The sequence below is a fragment of the Lepisma saccharinum genome, chromosome 22 (genome assembly GCF_977018435.1).
Source record: "Lepisma saccharinum chromosome 22, izLepSacc3.1, whole genome shotgun sequence".
In the NCBI taxonomy this organism is placed as follows: Eukaryota; Metazoa; Arthropoda; class Insecta; order Zygentoma; family Lepismatidae; genus Lepisma; species Lepisma saccharinum.
In genome coordinates, this window is record NC_139250.1 from 51099694 (window position 1) to 51117977 (window position 18284).

At 38.6% G+C, this 18284-nt stretch overlaps 2 protein-coding genes across 2 annotated transcripts; both read left to right on the forward strand.

Annotated features, from left to right (window-relative positions):
- The first annotated feature begins 5821 nt into the window (after positions 1-5821).
- On the forward strand, positions 5822-7837 carry LOC146004870 (uncharacterized). Its single transcript, XM_083143897.1, has one exon. The coding sequence runs from the start codon at positions 5822-5824 to the stop codon at positions 7835-7837; it is 2016 nt and encodes a 671-aa protein (XP_083000023.1).
- Positions 7838-8435: 598 nt separating this feature from the next.
- LOC146004871 (uncharacterized) lies at positions 8436-10421 on the forward strand. The gene has a single exon (XM_083143898.1). It carries the CDS (start codon positions 8436-8438, stop codon positions 10419-10421), a length of 1986 nt encoding a protein of 661 aa, XP_083000024.1.
- Positions 10422-18284: the final 7863 nt, after the last annotated feature.

The following is an 18284-nucleotide window of genomic DNA, read 5'->3' on the forward strand; positions in this document are numbered from 1 at the left end:
AAAGTCAATGGTTTTCGTGAGCTTCCTTGCAATCCGAAATCTCCGAACTCGAGTTTTTTGTTCCTTCGCGACTAGATGAAGACAGAGCTGTGTATATAGTGGCGAGCAGATGTAAACCAAGAGCGTGTTAATTTCGTACTGTGCGCAAGAGTGTTATTCTTAGTTACTTGCATAGGCGTAGCTAGAATTTTATATTTGGGTGTGCACAAGGGGAAAAAAATTAGGTCTTGTACCTTTTTAATAGCATATTTTGCAACACAATCACTTGGCTCTTTAACTGCACTGATGTTTGTAAAGGAATATAAATTCACTAAATGACAGTTTTGAAAATTTCTGAATACATGTAGTAGAAAAATCAAATTGCATAGAAATTACACACACACAAAATGATCATAAATGTTACAAACAAATACATCAAAATACACGTCATCTATAACAAGAGACGTCTGTCAAAAGGTACAATGTTCATAAACTCATCAATAACTTCATTTCCATCAATCGACTAAGCTTTTTCCTGTTCCACAAATAGCAAGGGCAGGGCTTCCAATCTATCCTGCTTCTGAGTTGCTCTTAATTTAGTTTTAACTTGGGTAAGCTTGGAGAAAGCTCTCTCACACGTGCAGCTTGTGACAGGTATAGAAGAAAGGCGCTGTAGTACAGAGTAGAATGCAGTAAATATCTTCTTTCTCCAATGACATCAAAACATCGAAATCTATAGACATCAGCGATAATGCACACGTTTGTACCAAGTAATGACATTTTCAACTTCTTACAAACTGCCGCTTATTTTTTCTCTTATTGAAATATCTGTCTTTAATTCTCTTTGATAAAGCAGCCCATTAGGGTGTGCCTAGGCACACCCGGCACACCCCGTAGCTACGCCTATGGTTACTTGCCGTTACTTGTTTGTGGTATTGCAGTGTGTATGTGTGTTGTGTCAGTGAGACGATTGGAATGCCAGCCGCAAGGTTCACGTTACGGGGGGGGTGATAAGTTCTCGGATCGACCCAGAAGGACGTTAGCTACAGGCACGAAAGTTTCAGGCTATTCAACGTATTCTCCCCGAAGGTCTACACACTTGGCTCTTTGTTGCTCCAACTTCTCTAACCCCTCAAAAAAAAAAAGAAAAAAAAAAAAAAAAGAAGTGATTTCTTCTGGTCTGCAAAAAACTGTTCGGCAGCTGCTATAACCTCGTTATCATTTCTAAATTTCTGTCCTTTCAGAACTTTTTTCAGTCTAGGGAAGAGATATTAATCATAGGGCGCAAGGCCTGGTGAGTAAGGTGGGTGGTCAATGCACTGAAACCCTAGGTCCTTCAGAAAATCCATTGTTCTTCCAGAGCCTTGTGAACAGGAGCATTGTCCTGCAGAAACAACACACTACTTTCTCAATTTTCCCCGGCGCTTTTCTTAAATAGCGTCCTTTAACTTAGCCAGAAGACTGCAGTAATCCTCTGATGTTATGGGTTGTCCCTTTGGAAGGTAGTCTGATAACAAAACACCATCCTTATTCCAGAATATTGAGGCAAGCAGACCTGCGGACCTCTGTGCATTGAATTTATTTGGCCTGGGAGATCCTGAGAGGCGCCACTCGCATGATTGCTGTTTGGTCTTAGGATCAAATTAGTGGAACCAACTTTCATTCTGGGCAACAAGCCGATTCAAAAAATCGTCCTTAGAGTTCGCAAAATACCGCAAAATCACCTGAGAAGATGCCACACGTTTGCGTTTCTCATCGGCGTTCAAACGTTTAAGCACCCATTTCGCGGAAAGCTTGTGCATGTCCAACTGATCATGGATTATTGACCAGACACGTTCTTTGGATATGTGCAAGGTCTCAGCTATCGCTTGAAGACAAATTCGTTTGTTACTCAAAATCAGGTTATGAACTTCATCCACTTTTTCAGAGTTGACACTGACACTGGCCTCCCACACCTTTCACCATCTTCTGTGGAAAAATCACCACGCTTAAAGTTTGAGCACCATTTCTTCACAGTGGAGTGTGAAGGGCAATGTACACCCAATGTGTCTAGCATGCAACCATGGATTTCCTTCGGCGACTTCTGTTACAGGAAAAAGAACTTCATGACACCTCGCAACTCCTCCTTGGTAAATTCCACATTTGGCTGTACCATGCTTCAATCAATGGTCTGTAGAGGAAAAACCGTTAGTGATACGATCATCCCAGCTGGCACTTAAGCTTCCAAAAGATCAATGGTTGAAATGCAATGCATGATTTCAGGATGACATGTGCGGAAGGGGGTCAGGCCGAGAACTTGTCAGCCCCCCCCCCCCCGTAGAACAAAGAATTTTTATGTATGACACTTGCGTGAAAACAGACGTGTGTAGGCAATTTGTACAGAAATTCCTAGGCGTTTCACCTCCACATAGAGATACGGTTAGACATCTAGTCCTTAAATTACGAGAAACTGGATCGTTAAATTGTAAAACACCTGAGCAAAAACGACGGATTCTAACCGAAGCGAAACTCGATGAAATTGGTGCAGCGTTAGAACGTTCACCAAACAAACCTCTACGCCGTGTTTCACAGGAGATGGGCGTGTCAAAATCATCAGCACATACAGCCACTAAGCTACTAAAATAGTGCAAGAATTACGGCCCCCTGACAACGTAAGTAGAGTAAATTTCTGTAATTGGGTTTTGCAGAATATTGTAGATGGTATTGTTGATCCACAGTTAACATTTTTTTCGGATGAGGCATGGTTTCACTTGCGTGGTCATGTTTGTTCATAGAACAATAGATACTGGAACACTGAAAATCTCCGAATAATACGCGAAGTTCAGTTACATGATGCAAAAATTGGTGTGTGGTGTGCTGTAAGTGCAAAAAGAATAATAGGGCCTATATTTTTTGAAGACGCAATAAATTCAGAGAAGTTCCGCACACAAATACTCGCGCCGTTTTTTCAGTTGTTATCAGATAATGAGAGACAATATGGGTATTTTCAACAAGATTCGGCCACAGCCCATACCGCCGCTGATTCTTTGGACGCTATAAGGGAGGTATTTGATGACAGAATAATTTCTAGAGGTTTATGACCTTCACGTTCGCCAGATCTTACCGTATGTGACTTTTATTTGTGGGGAACCTTCAAAAATAGAGTCTACCGAAATAATCCTCGTAGCATCGACGAACTAAAAGACAATATAAGGGCAGAACTTGGAAGAATTACGGAAGAAGAACTTTTGGGTGTGTATCAAAATTTCATCAAACGATGCCAGGAATGTGTGAATGTAGGTGGACATCACTTTGAACAACTCTTATAACACAGGTTAGTGCTCGTTTTGCAATATTTATATAAATGTCTGCATATGTCCATAAAAATAAGCGGGCATTACAGGCCGCAAATGCCGGCATCTCCGTCAGCGCCGCCCGCCACGCTTCTCCCGATCTCTCGGCTGAAGATCGAAATGGACGCACGTAGTAATGCAACAAACGTACTAGCCTATCCTATTCGCAATACCTAGATGCTAACAACACCAATCTTAAATGACCTAATAGTAATTCAAGCCTATGAAAAGGGATTTACGATCACACGGAAAATGAAACTTGTTGAGAATATTAATGCAACATGCAAGCAACTTACTTTAATTAAGAAGTCCAAAGCAAAAAGCAAGAAGACACAATAAACCTCATATCAGGTTTATGATATGTTTATATCATATCAGGAGATTATTGTTAAAAGAATATCCTTATAATTATATCCTTTTTCGGTAAACAAGCTAGATGATGGTAAAAACCAAGACACAAGATATTTTTCAGGATAAGGCGTAACTTTAAATATATATCAGTGTGTGTTTCATTCATCCCCAAACAACGACAATTTACTTCTAACTGTACTTGGACATGTACTGAAATCGTGTCATGCAATATTCGCTGACATGTATAAAGTTGAAAATTATATTTTCCTCTTGTGATATTTTCCACAGAGCATAAATGTAAATAAAGCACATGTGTTACATGAAATCACAATGACTGACTATGCAAATGTACGTACTAATCATTATTCTTTAGGATAGTAAATTTTCACTTTAGAAACTTCTCTACAACTTGTCTACATTTCCAAAAACCTTAAATGTTGGTGACACAAGTGCACGTTTTTATATTAGCTCGCTAACTACATAGCAATAATCAAAAAAATATTCCTGTTTTTGACAGAAATAATCGACAAAGGGAAAATATAACATCGATTACTGAGTAAAAAGGTGCAAAATTATCCACGTTGTATTTGTGAAATAGGCTAATAAAATTGAAAAAAGTCGTAAAATTCTATTGATTTCTTTCACCTCAAGTATATCATGAAGCACATACTTCTTGTAAATTGGAACATAGCATGAAGAAGTAAGTAAATATCCTCCAGTATGACTAGAAAGTAAAATGTGTTAAGGCGTGACTCTTGCACTTTGAACTGCACAATTTCAGACAACTTATGAGCAATAATACGGACATATCAACAATCAACATTTTTTTTGTGTTAAATAAAGGAATATTATAGCTACAAGATCGGCATTCATGTAATTAATATTACCATTCAGCTCTGTTCACAAATTATTTAATGTCGTATACTTCGCACTGGTTGAACACCAGGGTTGGCATGTTTAAAACAAAATTGTTTTAAACAACTTGTTTGAAACTTTTAAAACACATGGCTTTGTTTGTTTTACAAATGTTTAAAACGTTTATAACAAAGTGTTTTAAACATGTTTTTTTCGGACTTGTTTAAAATACATTTTGATACTTGATGTTTAATAGTTTGTGGTTATTTATTTGCATGTTTCGCAAGTATGCCTCTTCATTCAATACGTGTGTTAGATATTATGTGAGTTGGCACCTGGCAATATTGTTTACTCTGTTTTCCGGGCAATAGCCTGTGCAGTATTTTTGCTTGTTCTATGCTGTCATCCCGCGCAGAAAAAGTATGAAGATTGTCATGTTTTTTACTGTGTTCTGTACATATTAGCAGCGAGTCTTTTATTTCTCGATCCAACATTTATTGGCGACCGTGACAGGACCTGTCTTTCTTTCTGTGTTGGACCGTAGAAAAAGTAAGTGCAAATATCGGGAAAATGTCAACGGACATTGATCGTCTCAAGAAAAGCCGTGCAGTGGCTAGGTCAGCTTTTACACGTGTTTCGGAGAAGATTGCAAATGAGTTAGCGATGCAAACTCCGGACAGGAATGTTATTCAAGCAAATATCCAGTTGCTTGAAAAAAGGCAAGTGATCTGCATGCGGCTGACATATCTGTTTTTGATTTGATGTTGGAATCGGGTGCTAGTGAAAATGAGTTAGGGAAAGAACAGTCAGTGTCGGATGATTATCAGTGTTTGTTCAACAAGCGACGTATTGAAGTGTCGAACTTTTTGAAGTTGTCGGAAGGAAACTGCTGTCAAGGCGAGTCGTTTTCGGAAGTAAAGAATCGAAGATTCAAGTTACCTAAAATCGAACTGAAGAAGTTTGGAGGGGACTTGAAAGAGTGGTTACATTTTTGGGGACAATTCAAGAAGATCGATGAAGATGATACAATTCCTGCAGAGGACAAGTTTCAGTATTTGATACAAGCGACAATTGAAGGTTCTCGTGCACGCCAGCTTGTGAACAGTTTTCCACCAACAAAAGAAAATTACCCGAAAGTTGTGCAGTCCATGAAATCACGTTTTGGTCGCGATGATATGCTCGTGGAAGTGTACGTGCGTGAACTGCTAAAATTGGTGTTACAAAAGGTGTTGAACCGTCAAGAAAAAAATTGTTTGAACACTTTGTATGACACACTGGAGTCCCAACTTTGAACATTAGAATCGATGGGTGTTACCAGCGACAAATATCCAGCAATGCTGTTTCCATTGGTGGAGTCCAGTCTCCCAGAGGATTTGATGCGTGTGTGGCAGAGAAGAACATTGTCTGCTGCTGAGGAAAATAATGAGACAACACCGACCGGAAGAATGCAGTCCTTGATGTCATTCCTGCGAGCTGAAGTGGAAGGAGAAGAACGAATCAACCTTGCAGCAGCTGGGTTTGAATTGGATGGTGCAGCAGTGAAAGTTCGGAAGAAAATGTGTTCTCCACCGCGTCAGCCTATTATCCCCAGTGCGACAGATTTGTTGAGTGTCATTGGTGGTAGGGAGAAAAGTTGTGTGTTCTGTGGTGGTAAGCACAGTTCATATGATTGCTTTAAAGCCCAGAAAATGTCTCTCTCTGAAAGACAAAAGGTTCTAAAAGATAAAAAGCATTGTTTTGCATGTTTAAAATTTGGTCATTTTTCGAAGAAGTGCAAGGCCAATTTGAAATGTATTGTTTGCAAGAAAAAGCATGTTGTATTGATGTGTCCTAATATTTCAGACAAAGATAATGATTCTGACCATTATTCTGAAGGCAAAGAATCAAATGCTGAGGTAAACAATACACTGATAAACCAACTTGAAAATCCGCATGTATTCATGCAGACATTGGTAGTAGATTTGAAAGGTAACTACAATAAGAGCAGGAATGTGAGAGTTCTTATTGACACAGGTTCACAAAAATCGTATATATGCAAATCTCTTGTAACAGATATGGGTTATAACTCCATTGGCAAACAAAGTTTGATACATTCGCTATTTGGTGGTACCATGTCTAGTCCTTGTAATCATAATGTTTATAATGTTAAGGTATGTAGCATTGAGAGAGAATATTCGTGCACATTTGATGTTCTTGATCAAGATACAATATGTGGTGAGATTCCTTATGTAACATCAGGTGTTTGGTTAAATGAGCTGAACAAAAGTCAAATAAGGTTAACAGATACTGGTAAGATGAAAGGTCCAGTTGAAATTCTTATTGGTGCGGATGTTTGTGGTAAATTACTGACTGGCCATGTTGTGAAATTAAAGTGTGGTTTAGTGGCTGTGGAAACTCAGCTGGGATGGACACTTATGGGTAAAGTTCCAGGTGAAAACAGAAAATCAGATACAGCTTTGTTGGTATCGAATTTATATGTTGGTGAAGCCGTAGCTGATCTGTGGGAACTGGATACCATAGGAATCAAGGATCCCATTGCCAAGAAGTCTGCGGAAGAACACACACGGGCTGTCAAAGAACAATTTTTGCAGACACTGACATTCAATGCTGAAGGAAGATATGAAGTACAGTTACCATGGAAGGAAGATTGTTCGCCTCTCCCCACCAATAAAGATCTAGCAGAAAAACGACTTTGGTCAACTACACAGAAGCTGAAACAAGAACATCTGTTGCAGAGTTACGATGGAGTGCTACAAGAATGGTTGTCCGAGGGAGTCATTGAGGTGGTTCCAGAGGATGAAACAGAGAATTTTGGCCATTACTTACCCCATCGACATGTAGTGAAAGAGAGCAGTAACACGACAAAAATTAGACAAGTGTTTGATGCTTCTGCTAAAGTAAAAGGACACCCGTCTTTGAACCAATGTTTAGAACCTGGACCCAACTTGATTGCTCTTATTGCTGATATTTTACTACATTTTCGGAAAGGAAAAATTGGAGTTATAGCAGATATTAAACGAGCTTTTTTACAAATTGCTGTACACCCTAAAGATAGAGACTACCTGAGATTTCTCTGGTGGCATGATATTAATACTGGAACGGTTCAAGAATTCAGACATACTCGTGTAGTGTTTGGTGTTACGAGCAGTCCATTTCTGTTGGGTGCTGTTATTGAACATCATTTGGATCAAGCATTGCAGAGTTGTCATTTCGGGAAGGAAGACTTAGCTTATACAGAAGATAGTATTTTTAAAATTACGAGGTTCCTTTTATGTGGACAATTGTGCCACCAGTGTAGACAATCACGAAAATCTCCATAAATTTATAAGAGAATCACGTGCAGTTATGGCTGAAGCAGGTTTTGACCTTAGAGGGTGGGAGTATTCAGTCCCTCAAAGGGTTGATGAGGACATTAGCCCAACTTCAGTGTTAGGACTCAGTTGGAATCCTCAAGCTGATACATTTACAGTTAATTTGGACATTGAAGATGTTGAGCCCAAGACAGTTTCGAAACGTGTGATATTATCTGTAGCACACCGTATATTTGATCCTATAGGTTTTACTTGTCCCGTGACTCTTCTTCCAAAATTGTTACTTCAGCAGACTTGGGCAGAGGGGCTCGGATGGGATGAGCAAGTTAGTGAAGAAATAAGAACACAGTTTTTAAACTGGGTACGAGAATTGCCGATGTTGAAAGAGGTAAGGATACCCAGAAGTTTCATGGGCTGGGATTATGAATCCAATGAACTTAACTCTATGAGCATTCACGTGTTCTGTGATGCTAGCCAAGTGGCATATGCATCAGCAGTTTTCATGAGGGTTGACACAAGGTGAGGTGTTAGCGTACAATTGATTGAGGCAAAGGCACGAGTGGCTTCAAAGAATAGTACAATTCCTCGGTTAGAATTGCTTGCCGCAATGGTGGGAGCAAGGCTAGCAACCAGGATTCGAGAACATTTGAATTTAAAAGATAACTCCATTATCTTTTGGACTGATTCTTCTACGGTGCTGACTTGGATTCGACGAGAAGGAGTTTGGGGAGTATTTGTTGGGAACAGAGTTAAAGAAATTAGAAAACTCTCTGATCCCAGTGCATGGAAATATGTACCCAGTGAAATGAATCCAGCAGATTTTCCTTCAAGAGGTTGTGATGCAAGGCAGTTGTTGAGATCCTTATGGTGGGAGGGACCTCATTGGTTGAAAGGGGGTCCGTGTGAGTGGCCACCGATGGAGTTTCTTATCAACAAGGAGGAAGTTGACAGAGAAAGAAGGAATGTGCTACCTTCATCAACGATGCTTAGTATGAAAGCTCAAGATGCTGAGTCTAGATGGTATTACAGATATTTCTCTAACTATAACCAAGTGATTAGACTCATTGGATGGATCAAAAGATTTTTGTATAATAGTAGAAATTCGCAGAATCATAGATCTGGAGATCTTGGTGTTCGCGAACTTCGGGAAGCAGAAAATGCAGTATTAAGACTAATACAACAAGAAGCATTCCGAGGAAATGATGACAAATCCCTTTCCTCTTTGTGCACATATGAGGGCAAGGACAAGATTATTCGTTTGAAAACCAAAATTATTGCCAGAGAAGATACTGAAAATTTCAGGCTTCCCATAGTTCTTCCAGCACAACATCCAGTCGTTAAATTGCTGATAATGTATTGGCACAAGAAAGCATGTCATGCAGGTGTAAACATATTACTAAGTATTTTAAGAGAAAACTTCTGGATCCTTCGTGGTAGAAGAGCCGTACGTTCAGTGCTCTCGAAATGTGTTACTTGCAGGAGACACGCAGCCAAACCAATCCAAGCTCTTCCAGCACCATTGCCAGCTGATCGAGTTAGAGATGCTAATGTATTTGAAGTAACAGGTGTGGACTTTGCAGGACCTGTTTATCTTAAAGATGGCAAAAAGGCATGGATATGCCTTTTTACATGTGCAGTATATAGAGCCATTCACTTAGAGTTAGTTACTTCTCTACCAACTGGGATTTTTATCCAGGCCTTTAGACGATTCGTGTCAAGGCGAGGCAGACCCTCTGTAATCTACAGTGATAATGGTACCAATTTCAGAGGAACTGAGAATACATTTATGACACTCGATTGGAAGAAAATTGAAGAATATTCCACAGCTCAGCGAATCCAGTGGAAGTTCATTCCACCCAGTGCAGCCTGGTGGGGTGGTTTTTGGGAGAGATTGGTTCGTGTCCTGAAGGGTCTGTTGAAAAGAACACTCGGAAAATCAGTTTTGTACTACGAAGAAATGACAACAATCCTCTGTGACTGTGAAGCCATAATTAATTCACGCCCACTTACCTACATGTATGAAAGTGAGACAGAATTAGTTCCTCTAACACCTGCTATGTTCTTACAAGAAATCAGGGAGACAGGTGTACCTGATTGTGACCATGTGGATTCTTCAATGCTCAACAATCGTCTCCGTTACTGTCAGAAGTTGAGACAAGATATCAGGCATCGTTTCAGGAATGAGTATCTTGGACAGTTAACGCAAAAAGCCATACACAGAGCATGTGGGTCTGTCAGGGTAGGAGATATTGTATTGATTGGTTTTGACAATATGAAAAGATATAATTGGCCATTGTGTTGTGTAACTGAGATTCTTCCAGGTAAGGATCAAGTGACAAGATTGGTACGTCTGAAAACTTGCCATGGTGAACTACTTCGTCCTGTACAGAGATTGTATCCATTGGAGGTGACTGCAGTGGAGGGTGAAGCAATGAAGAGTTCATTACCTAAACCACAAACCAAAAAGAAACATCAGAAAGACGTTCTCCCTCCCACTGAAACCAAACCTTGTACCACACGTAGTGGGAGAGAGATAAAATTACCTAAGAAACTATTATTGTTTGATATGTCAACTCAGGTGGGAGGATGTTAGATATTATGTGAGTTGGCACCTGGCAATATTGTTTACTCTGTTTTCCGGGCAATAGCCTGTTCAGTATTTTTGCTTGTTCTATGCTGTCATCCCGCGCAGAAAAAGTATGAAGATTGTCATGTTTTTTACTGTGTTCTGTACATGTTCTTGAGAATATAGCCAAAGGATATTAGCAGCGAGTCTTTTATTTCTCGATCCAACAACGTGTCATTCTGTTTACTGTGTACAGTGGCTGAAAATGTATATTGAATTAACAAAAAAACATATCGTTTAAAACACCTGGCTATGTTTTTTTTACAGGTGTTTAAATATTTTTAAAATTTAATACTACATGGATGAGACTGTTTTGTACCTAACTTAACACACTGCACATTGTTGTTAATGTCAATATTTAGTTGCATTGACGATAAAATGTATTAAAAAAAAACAATAGCTACCACGTAGTCTCAGTGGGGACTGGCAACTCTGGATTAGTTCAAGCTTCTAGAACAGCCTACATGCGAGATTTAAGACTAACACAAATGTGTATTTTAAGAAGTTAGTGAAGCGTTTACTTCATAATAGGAACACAGTCCATCTTTAGATGATTAAGAGATTCCTTATTAATCATTAGTCTTGGCATTATGTTTTAAACTTTTTATTTGTTTAAAACATGTTTCTTTCGGTTCTTGTTTAAAACATTAAAAATATGTTTAAAACAAAAAAACTGTTTGTTTTGTTTCTTTTTTTAAAAAAACACAAATTTTGCCAACCCTGTTGGACCAGGCCCGTAGACAGGCAGGAGCCAGGGGGGCTGAACCCCCTGGAACTACCGTCAGCCCCCCATTGGCACTGAGTTCAGCTCAGCCCCCTTGACATTAGGTAAAACTATTTTGTGTAATTTGTTTCCTGTGAAAAGTGAAAATGTAGACAGCAGATATTATTTTGCTCACAACTTTGGTGAAGGATAAATTCAGGGAGCATGAACAGCAGCTATTACATTCGTTCATCTTATTTATAAGAAGTAGTCTTAATTAGCGGCAAGTATTTAGGAGATTCTCTTCTCTAGACTTTATAACGTTTCTTCACAGGAAAGCTTCTTTATCTGTACCTCCGGGGTATAAGGGGAGATCCTTTCACGTAGTACACCCAATTGTCAACCTCACGTCCACGTAGTACACCCTGGACTGTTCTTGCAGACTAACGAGGCTCTGGCGACTGGCCAGTATAATTCTGTGTGTTGTCCTGTTTGTTGTCCTTATGTGTGCTGAGTGCCCCTTTATAGCCTCAGCTTTTAGCCGGTCAGAATTTTTTAAGATTTTAGTTATGGGACACTATAGTTTTGTTATATGTAACATGTCCTTCCTGGGATCCCATTGTGGTTGCGCCGAGATCGAGAGCAAGTTCATTTTCCCATGACATTAATTCATTCTCAAACTATTTTCATCTTCCCTCGACTTGCACCTGTTCCAAATATCACACATACGTAATACATGGATGCATTGGGTAAAACCACGACCATGGTAAGACGCTTCATGACTTTTTGAAAAAGATAAAAGTTTTGTTTATAAAGTTCAATTTAAAATTTTACTTTCATGGCAATATAATATTTATCTCTCGAAAAATAAAGTGAGCTGACTCGTGCATTCTTCGTAATTTCCTTGCCGAATTACAGTGTCATTCCCCATGCCAGAATCTTCTGTCAATCAATTACGTTTTCCCTGATTTATTTACAAATTTCATTTTGTTGATTCCACGGGGTGGAAACACATGATAAATTTTCATTTCTCCTAACCCATTAAACGATTTAGAGCACAAAAAACCTGAACAGTAGACCTTACTCTTCGCATATTCCCCATGCTTTAAACGACTTCAACACAACGTATCCTACTAAGACTAGTTCCTGAAAGTCCCACCAGATGGCATATCGGTTAATTTTAATCCAATTGTTTATGTAAATCTTTCCGCGGTTCTCTGAATTTTCCTCAAACACTACACGTGCAAACTATAAAGTTCTCTTTGTCGCAAACTTTCTTTACTTCAGTCTTCATTGGACACTGGGTTATTCGTGTGCGAGTGTTTGGTGGAAAGTCGTGCCCGTCTTGGACGATGGAAGAACAAGGGAAGCAAATATAGAATATATTAGAAAACGTCGTGGAGAATTATCGGTGATGAAAAAACATCGCGGAAACAAGTTAAAAAATTCCGTGAGGAGTGGCAAGAAGAGACCAAATAATACCTTGACTCAATGGATTTTTAATAAAAAACTTACTGTGTTTTAGAAGTTTCCACCTAATATGTGAAATTTACCAGAATGGAACATTTGCTCAGGTATGTACTATATATATATTTAATAAAATGTCTATACACATGCGCCGATTTTTTTTTCTTTTTTTTGAGGAGGTAAAAATGTGATTTTAAACACAAACTCTTCATATTTAAAGGAAGTGACGTTTCATCTGCGCCTTACTAAAACAACATTTTGTGTAGAATATTTTTAATTTTCTCCTGATGGTGTGTGATAAAGACAAGGGGCATTGGCCTCCCTAAATCCAATCTCTGTTTGTGTGTTTTGCTTTTTACTGATGAAAATCTTCAGTTGCTAACTTTAACGTAGTTTTAGCATTCATCTCAAATCGAAAAAATTGGCTTCTTTAGCAATAAAATCTAAATCTTCCAATAAAACTTAAAAGTTATTGATTTTATTGTTTATTGATTTGGTTTATTTTACTTCGCTTTTCTGCCACTTTTAGCTAATTGCGAGGATGGGGATGAGTGCTGATATCATGAAATTTATTAGGGGTGTGCGGTACAGAATGGACATTTCCACTTTGGCATGAAAAACGTTTTAAATCCATTCATTTTACAGATAATGACACAAACATGAGATGTGCAAAATATCTCGGCGATATTGGTTTTGGTTCTCGAGAAACACGCCTTCAAACACCGCTGAAATTCACCTCCTATGTCACGGATTTTTGAAAACGTCCTCTCCACAGACACGATGTTCTCTGACGTCATCACTTAGAAATGCGTGCAGGCAGGGCTTCTGCTCGTCCCGTCAACTTAGCATGAGACGCGGAAGCCACAGCAAAGTCACTTGTTACTGTGTAAAACAAGTATCTTCTTGCTTCCATTGCAAAAATCTGTGCTCCATTTCTTGGAGATGAATTATGCCCTAGCAGTATAGCAGTATTTGCTATAATTCAGCCACTCGGTAGAGGGTTTTTCCATTAGGGTGACAAAGTAAACCTTATAACAGTCATTGGCTGAACACGTTAACAGCCTTGTTCATTGCGAATACATAGGTTGGTTCTGACTGGCAAGAACTTAATGTTATAGGAATGCCTTTTCTGGAATTACAATTATTTCTGTCATAATATTTTCTTCGCAAATTTTAAGATAATATGGTGAGAACACTATGGTTTACACGACAATTTCTGCAATATAAGAGGTGATACGGTATAAAAAGGCACGGGGAGTTTTTAAATTTCCTGCAGTAAATGACAGTTTTCTTCAGTTAATATATATATATTGCAAATTTATGTAACATGTAACATGAAATGCCACTCACAAGGAAACAGTCATGCTCAGGTCGAGAGTCAAACCTGGAACATGCGACTTCCTCAGATAAATCATGAATTTTGTGTATAATAATTACAACGCTAGTTCATTCCTGGTAATTCTGAATCTGCGGTTTGGTTTGCATATATAAGCAGGATAATATTCAGTTTTGGAGGGCTCGTACCGTCGAAACGAGGAGTCAAAAAAAATATTAAGAAAGGTTTTTTTTGTATTTATAATGATAAGCCTTTGCATACGTTGTTAATTCTATATTTTTTTCGAGACTTGAGACGAGAACGAGAATTGCCCTCCCAAACCGAGCCGGATGTTTATAAATGGAGACGAGACTGTCAATGAGACATTTACAAATAAACACGAGACAGACATTTACAACTCTCAACGAGAACGAGACAAAGGCTGCCATGTCTCGTCTCGATAGGATCCTTAGTGGTGAAGTTGTGAACCAGCGAATTAATGCGTTCGGGGTTAACGAGATGAGGCGGCTTTTTTCGCAGTACAAAATTCAAAATATATCGTACCATTTCAGTATGGGATATTGTTATACACATGGGTGTATATATAGTTCACGTGGGGTCGGGGGATGGTTCAACTTTTGGTATGATTAGGGTTGCCTTATTTCGTAAGTGAAAATCCAGGACACTGCTGGCCGGAAGCTTGTTGGTGAGCAGGGGGTGCTGGATCCGACAAAGTTGTGTGTATGTATCCTAGTCACGAAGTCACGCTAGTATTGATACTTTTCTGTTCATCCTGTGTCACTGCGTTTTTAAAAACCAAATATCTTTAAGATGACTCTAGAAGGGAAAAATAACTGATTTGGCAGAAATTCCGAAACTATCAGGAAATTGCAGACATTTGGTCTGCAGTCCAATCTGGTGTGTGGAATTACGAAATTTCCATCCCATCCGTATCCCGTACTACGTCTCTAATTTTAGAGAATAAAATAAGTCCGAAGAAATTTTTATGAACAAGCGGATGAACAGGTAACTCTGGCAATTTTACTGAACCAAAGGGAGGTGGACCCGTTGAACCCCCCCTTAAATACACCCTTGGTTATACACATTATTTCCTTGTATTAATTATACATAAACTAAGTATTAATATGTACTGTGCAACTGATGTAATCTTCTAAGTGTATTTTCTCTTAATTGCCCAAAAATATTTGATCATAACTTGCGCAACAGAAATGAAACACAAACTGAAATTGCTTTATGTAAAATAAAGTAAAATAGGCTTTATAAATAAAGGGAAGAATGTGAAAATTCTTATTTTGCACTACATAGGTTACGGTAAATTTCGATAAATATAAGTTTAAAAAATATATTTTTGAAAGTTTGGTCAGCAACCCATTTTACAAGCAATATTTTTCGCATGACCTGAGAACACGCACGCAGCAGAACCCTTTCATTTATCTTCCACGTGAGCAGCAGGGATATTTCATGGAAGAATGATCACTACAAAGCATAGCTTTCCTTTCCCCTATCGCTCCTTCTTCCATTATTTAAATCTGTACAGATTTGTAAAACTGCTGCACATGTTCGCTCATCGTGGGCTACCCGCAGTAAACTGGAAGCTCCAAGCAGACGACAAACGAGCTCTCCCTAAGTCGTGACCAGGGGGTGGTCGTTCGGCGGCGCAGATCGTATGCGCAGTTGTCCGTGGATGCATTACGTCATCGTCGAAACGCTCGGCACGGAAAATGCTGGTTCCTTATGCAAATATTGAGATATCTGACAACGAATATCTTCTAAAATATAGTAGCGGGGGAAAAGTTACAACTTTTACTGTTAAGATTCATCCTTTCTAATCAATTTATCACAAAGTTGATTCAAATGTCTAAAATGGGTTTCAAGAAATCGTGTTACGAAGGAACCCATGTTTTGTTCTCTCCAGGCTTCCAATTAAGGGAGTTTTAACTTAAGCGCGTTGGATTTTTTTGCTCTGTTTTGAAATAAGATTATTTTGTTCTTGTCAACTGAAATCATGCCTAAATGCTATGGAAAGCTGTGAAAACTATTATCAGAAAACTAACGGAAGAAATTTAAAATATCACAGCTTGATTGATATAAGAAATGCGGGATTGCCCATTTTTGTGAAAAAGGCGTTGTGCGAGATATAAAAGCAGAACTTTTTAATATTGTATGTAAATGTAAGGGTGTAATAAACGTGACTGCTTCCCGTAAAATATCACTACACTCTGCACGTTTCTTTTCTGTCTTTTCTTTGGCGCCGTCAATAGCTTCAACACGTTGTTTATATATATATATATGTCACATATTTGTTTTAATTAGTATTCTGCTCGTTCCGCCACCTGAACGCAACAGCTAGGGCTCAAAGGGCAGTGTAGTTACACCGGAAGAAGGCTCGGAAATGCCAGGCTTCAGAAGTTAACTCATCCAAATTAAATTAAACAGTTATGTGCTTTCTCTAAATTTAAATCATAGTTCACAAATAATTTGATTAAAAGTTTTAAAAGTATCTGTTTTATTTAATAGAGTATTAATTGGTGCATTCTTCTCCAGCATAGCTCTAGGCAGTGACCAGACTGCAGGGGGGAAGGGACAGGAACGCCCCCTGTTCTCGTTCGACAATTTCTCTCTCTCTCTCTCTCTCTTTTATCTGCCCCCAGTGAAACGACAAAAATAAATAAATGAATGAATGCTCTTTTAGCCAAAATATGCATTTTTGTGTCGTATGTAACGGAATAATAAACATAATTGCCCCGGGAAAATATGATTTACCCCTCCATCTTTACTATTGCGCCTTCGCTAGCTACAGCATATTTTGATTTCTATTGTTCCCACATATTTATTTTAATTTTAGTATTGTGAATCATATTCCACTGTGTTACCTCACGCGGCAACCCCCCCCCCCCCCACATACACACGTACGATTTCAGTTGTAAGTTTTAGGCTAAGCTTGTCAAATGTTCACTTATATCTTTGTATTCTTGAGCCATTTTAAAAAAAATCATTTCGCCCCTTCTTCTGGACTATTTCATAGCAATGTTTTCTCACTGGAAGCCCCTTTGCAGATCGAGATCCGGGGTTATAGCCTTCCCAAGCCACCGTCCTCTCCAAATACTGTCCTGGCCTCATGAAAGAAAAATATATGTATTTATACGAAATATTAATTTGACTTGGTAGTTCCTTTTTCCGAACAGGAATAAGTTTTAAATTGTAATAGCTTATAAATTTACACTAGCAATTTTGAGTAAAGGTTTTGCGTAACCCTAAAAGTACATTTAGAGACTGCAAGGTCAACTCTCGATATTTCAGATATATTAATAATTTTCATCACAACGTCTTGTAATAATTATTTGTTACTTCAATAACCTCCTCGCAAATGTGTTGCCAAGGGCCCCCAGGTTCGAATTCCCGCCCGGGCATGGGTCTACTTTCCTTTCTTCAATTTCATCATATCATCCATCCTCATCTTTGCAATTAGCGATAAGCGAAGTAAAATAAACTAAGTCTATTAATCAATTATTCTTTTAAACTCTTTAATTCTTCTTTAGCATGCCACGTTAGTAGTATTGATCCGCGCCAGTGGATGTTTTCTTCGTGGGTGGTCTTTTATTTGCACGTACTTATAACTAATTTGCACGTACTTAGAACTAATTTGCGCGTACTTAGAATTTATTTGCAAGTACTTAGAGTACTTTACATTTATGTATTTGCATGTTTATAACTTTTTATGAATATATAATTATTTATTTTATGAAAAATATGTATATAGAAGGTAATTAGAGGTACTAAACGCTATGCATATGTTTTTATATTCATTACTGCAAAGTATGTAACGTATAAAATGTTAATATTAATGTTTATAATATTGAAAATAAGTTTTCTATGGTTTATGAACCGCTATGAATGGTGGTAATGGCTGTAGGTACAGGTCCAATTACGAAAGAAGACGGTCCCGGTACTCGAACCCACGATATGTAATATTATTAATTATTGCATCATGTTATGAAACACGATGGTGCAACACGCTAGACAGAATACTGTCTCCGAATTTCGACTCCGCTCTGATGCCAGACAGAGAGAATGAATTAATATTCCACGCAGGTAGAGGAGAAAGGAATTTTGGGGAGTGTGCGTTCAAGGTCAAATGACGTCAGAACGTCAGAACAAAGAAGGAATCTGATTCACCAATCAGAGAACGCGTCGGTAGATTTTCAGAACCGGTTTTTTCAAGGTTAACCAGTACGCAAGAACAGGAGAAAGGTATGCAATAGTGTAGGGCAGGGGAGGGATTCAACCAGACAACAAAGGATGTCTGAGAATGCGCAGCAAGGGT

Excerpts from the sequence above, each read along its gene's own strand:
- LOC146004870 (XM_083143897.1), top strand. The coding sequence starts at position 5,822 with ATGGGTGTTACCAGCGACAAATATCCAGCAATGCTGTTTCCATTGGTG.
- LOC146004871 (XM_083143898.1), top strand. The coding sequence starts at position 8,436 with ATGGTGGGAGCAAGGCTAGCAACCAGGATTCGAGAACATTTGAATTTA.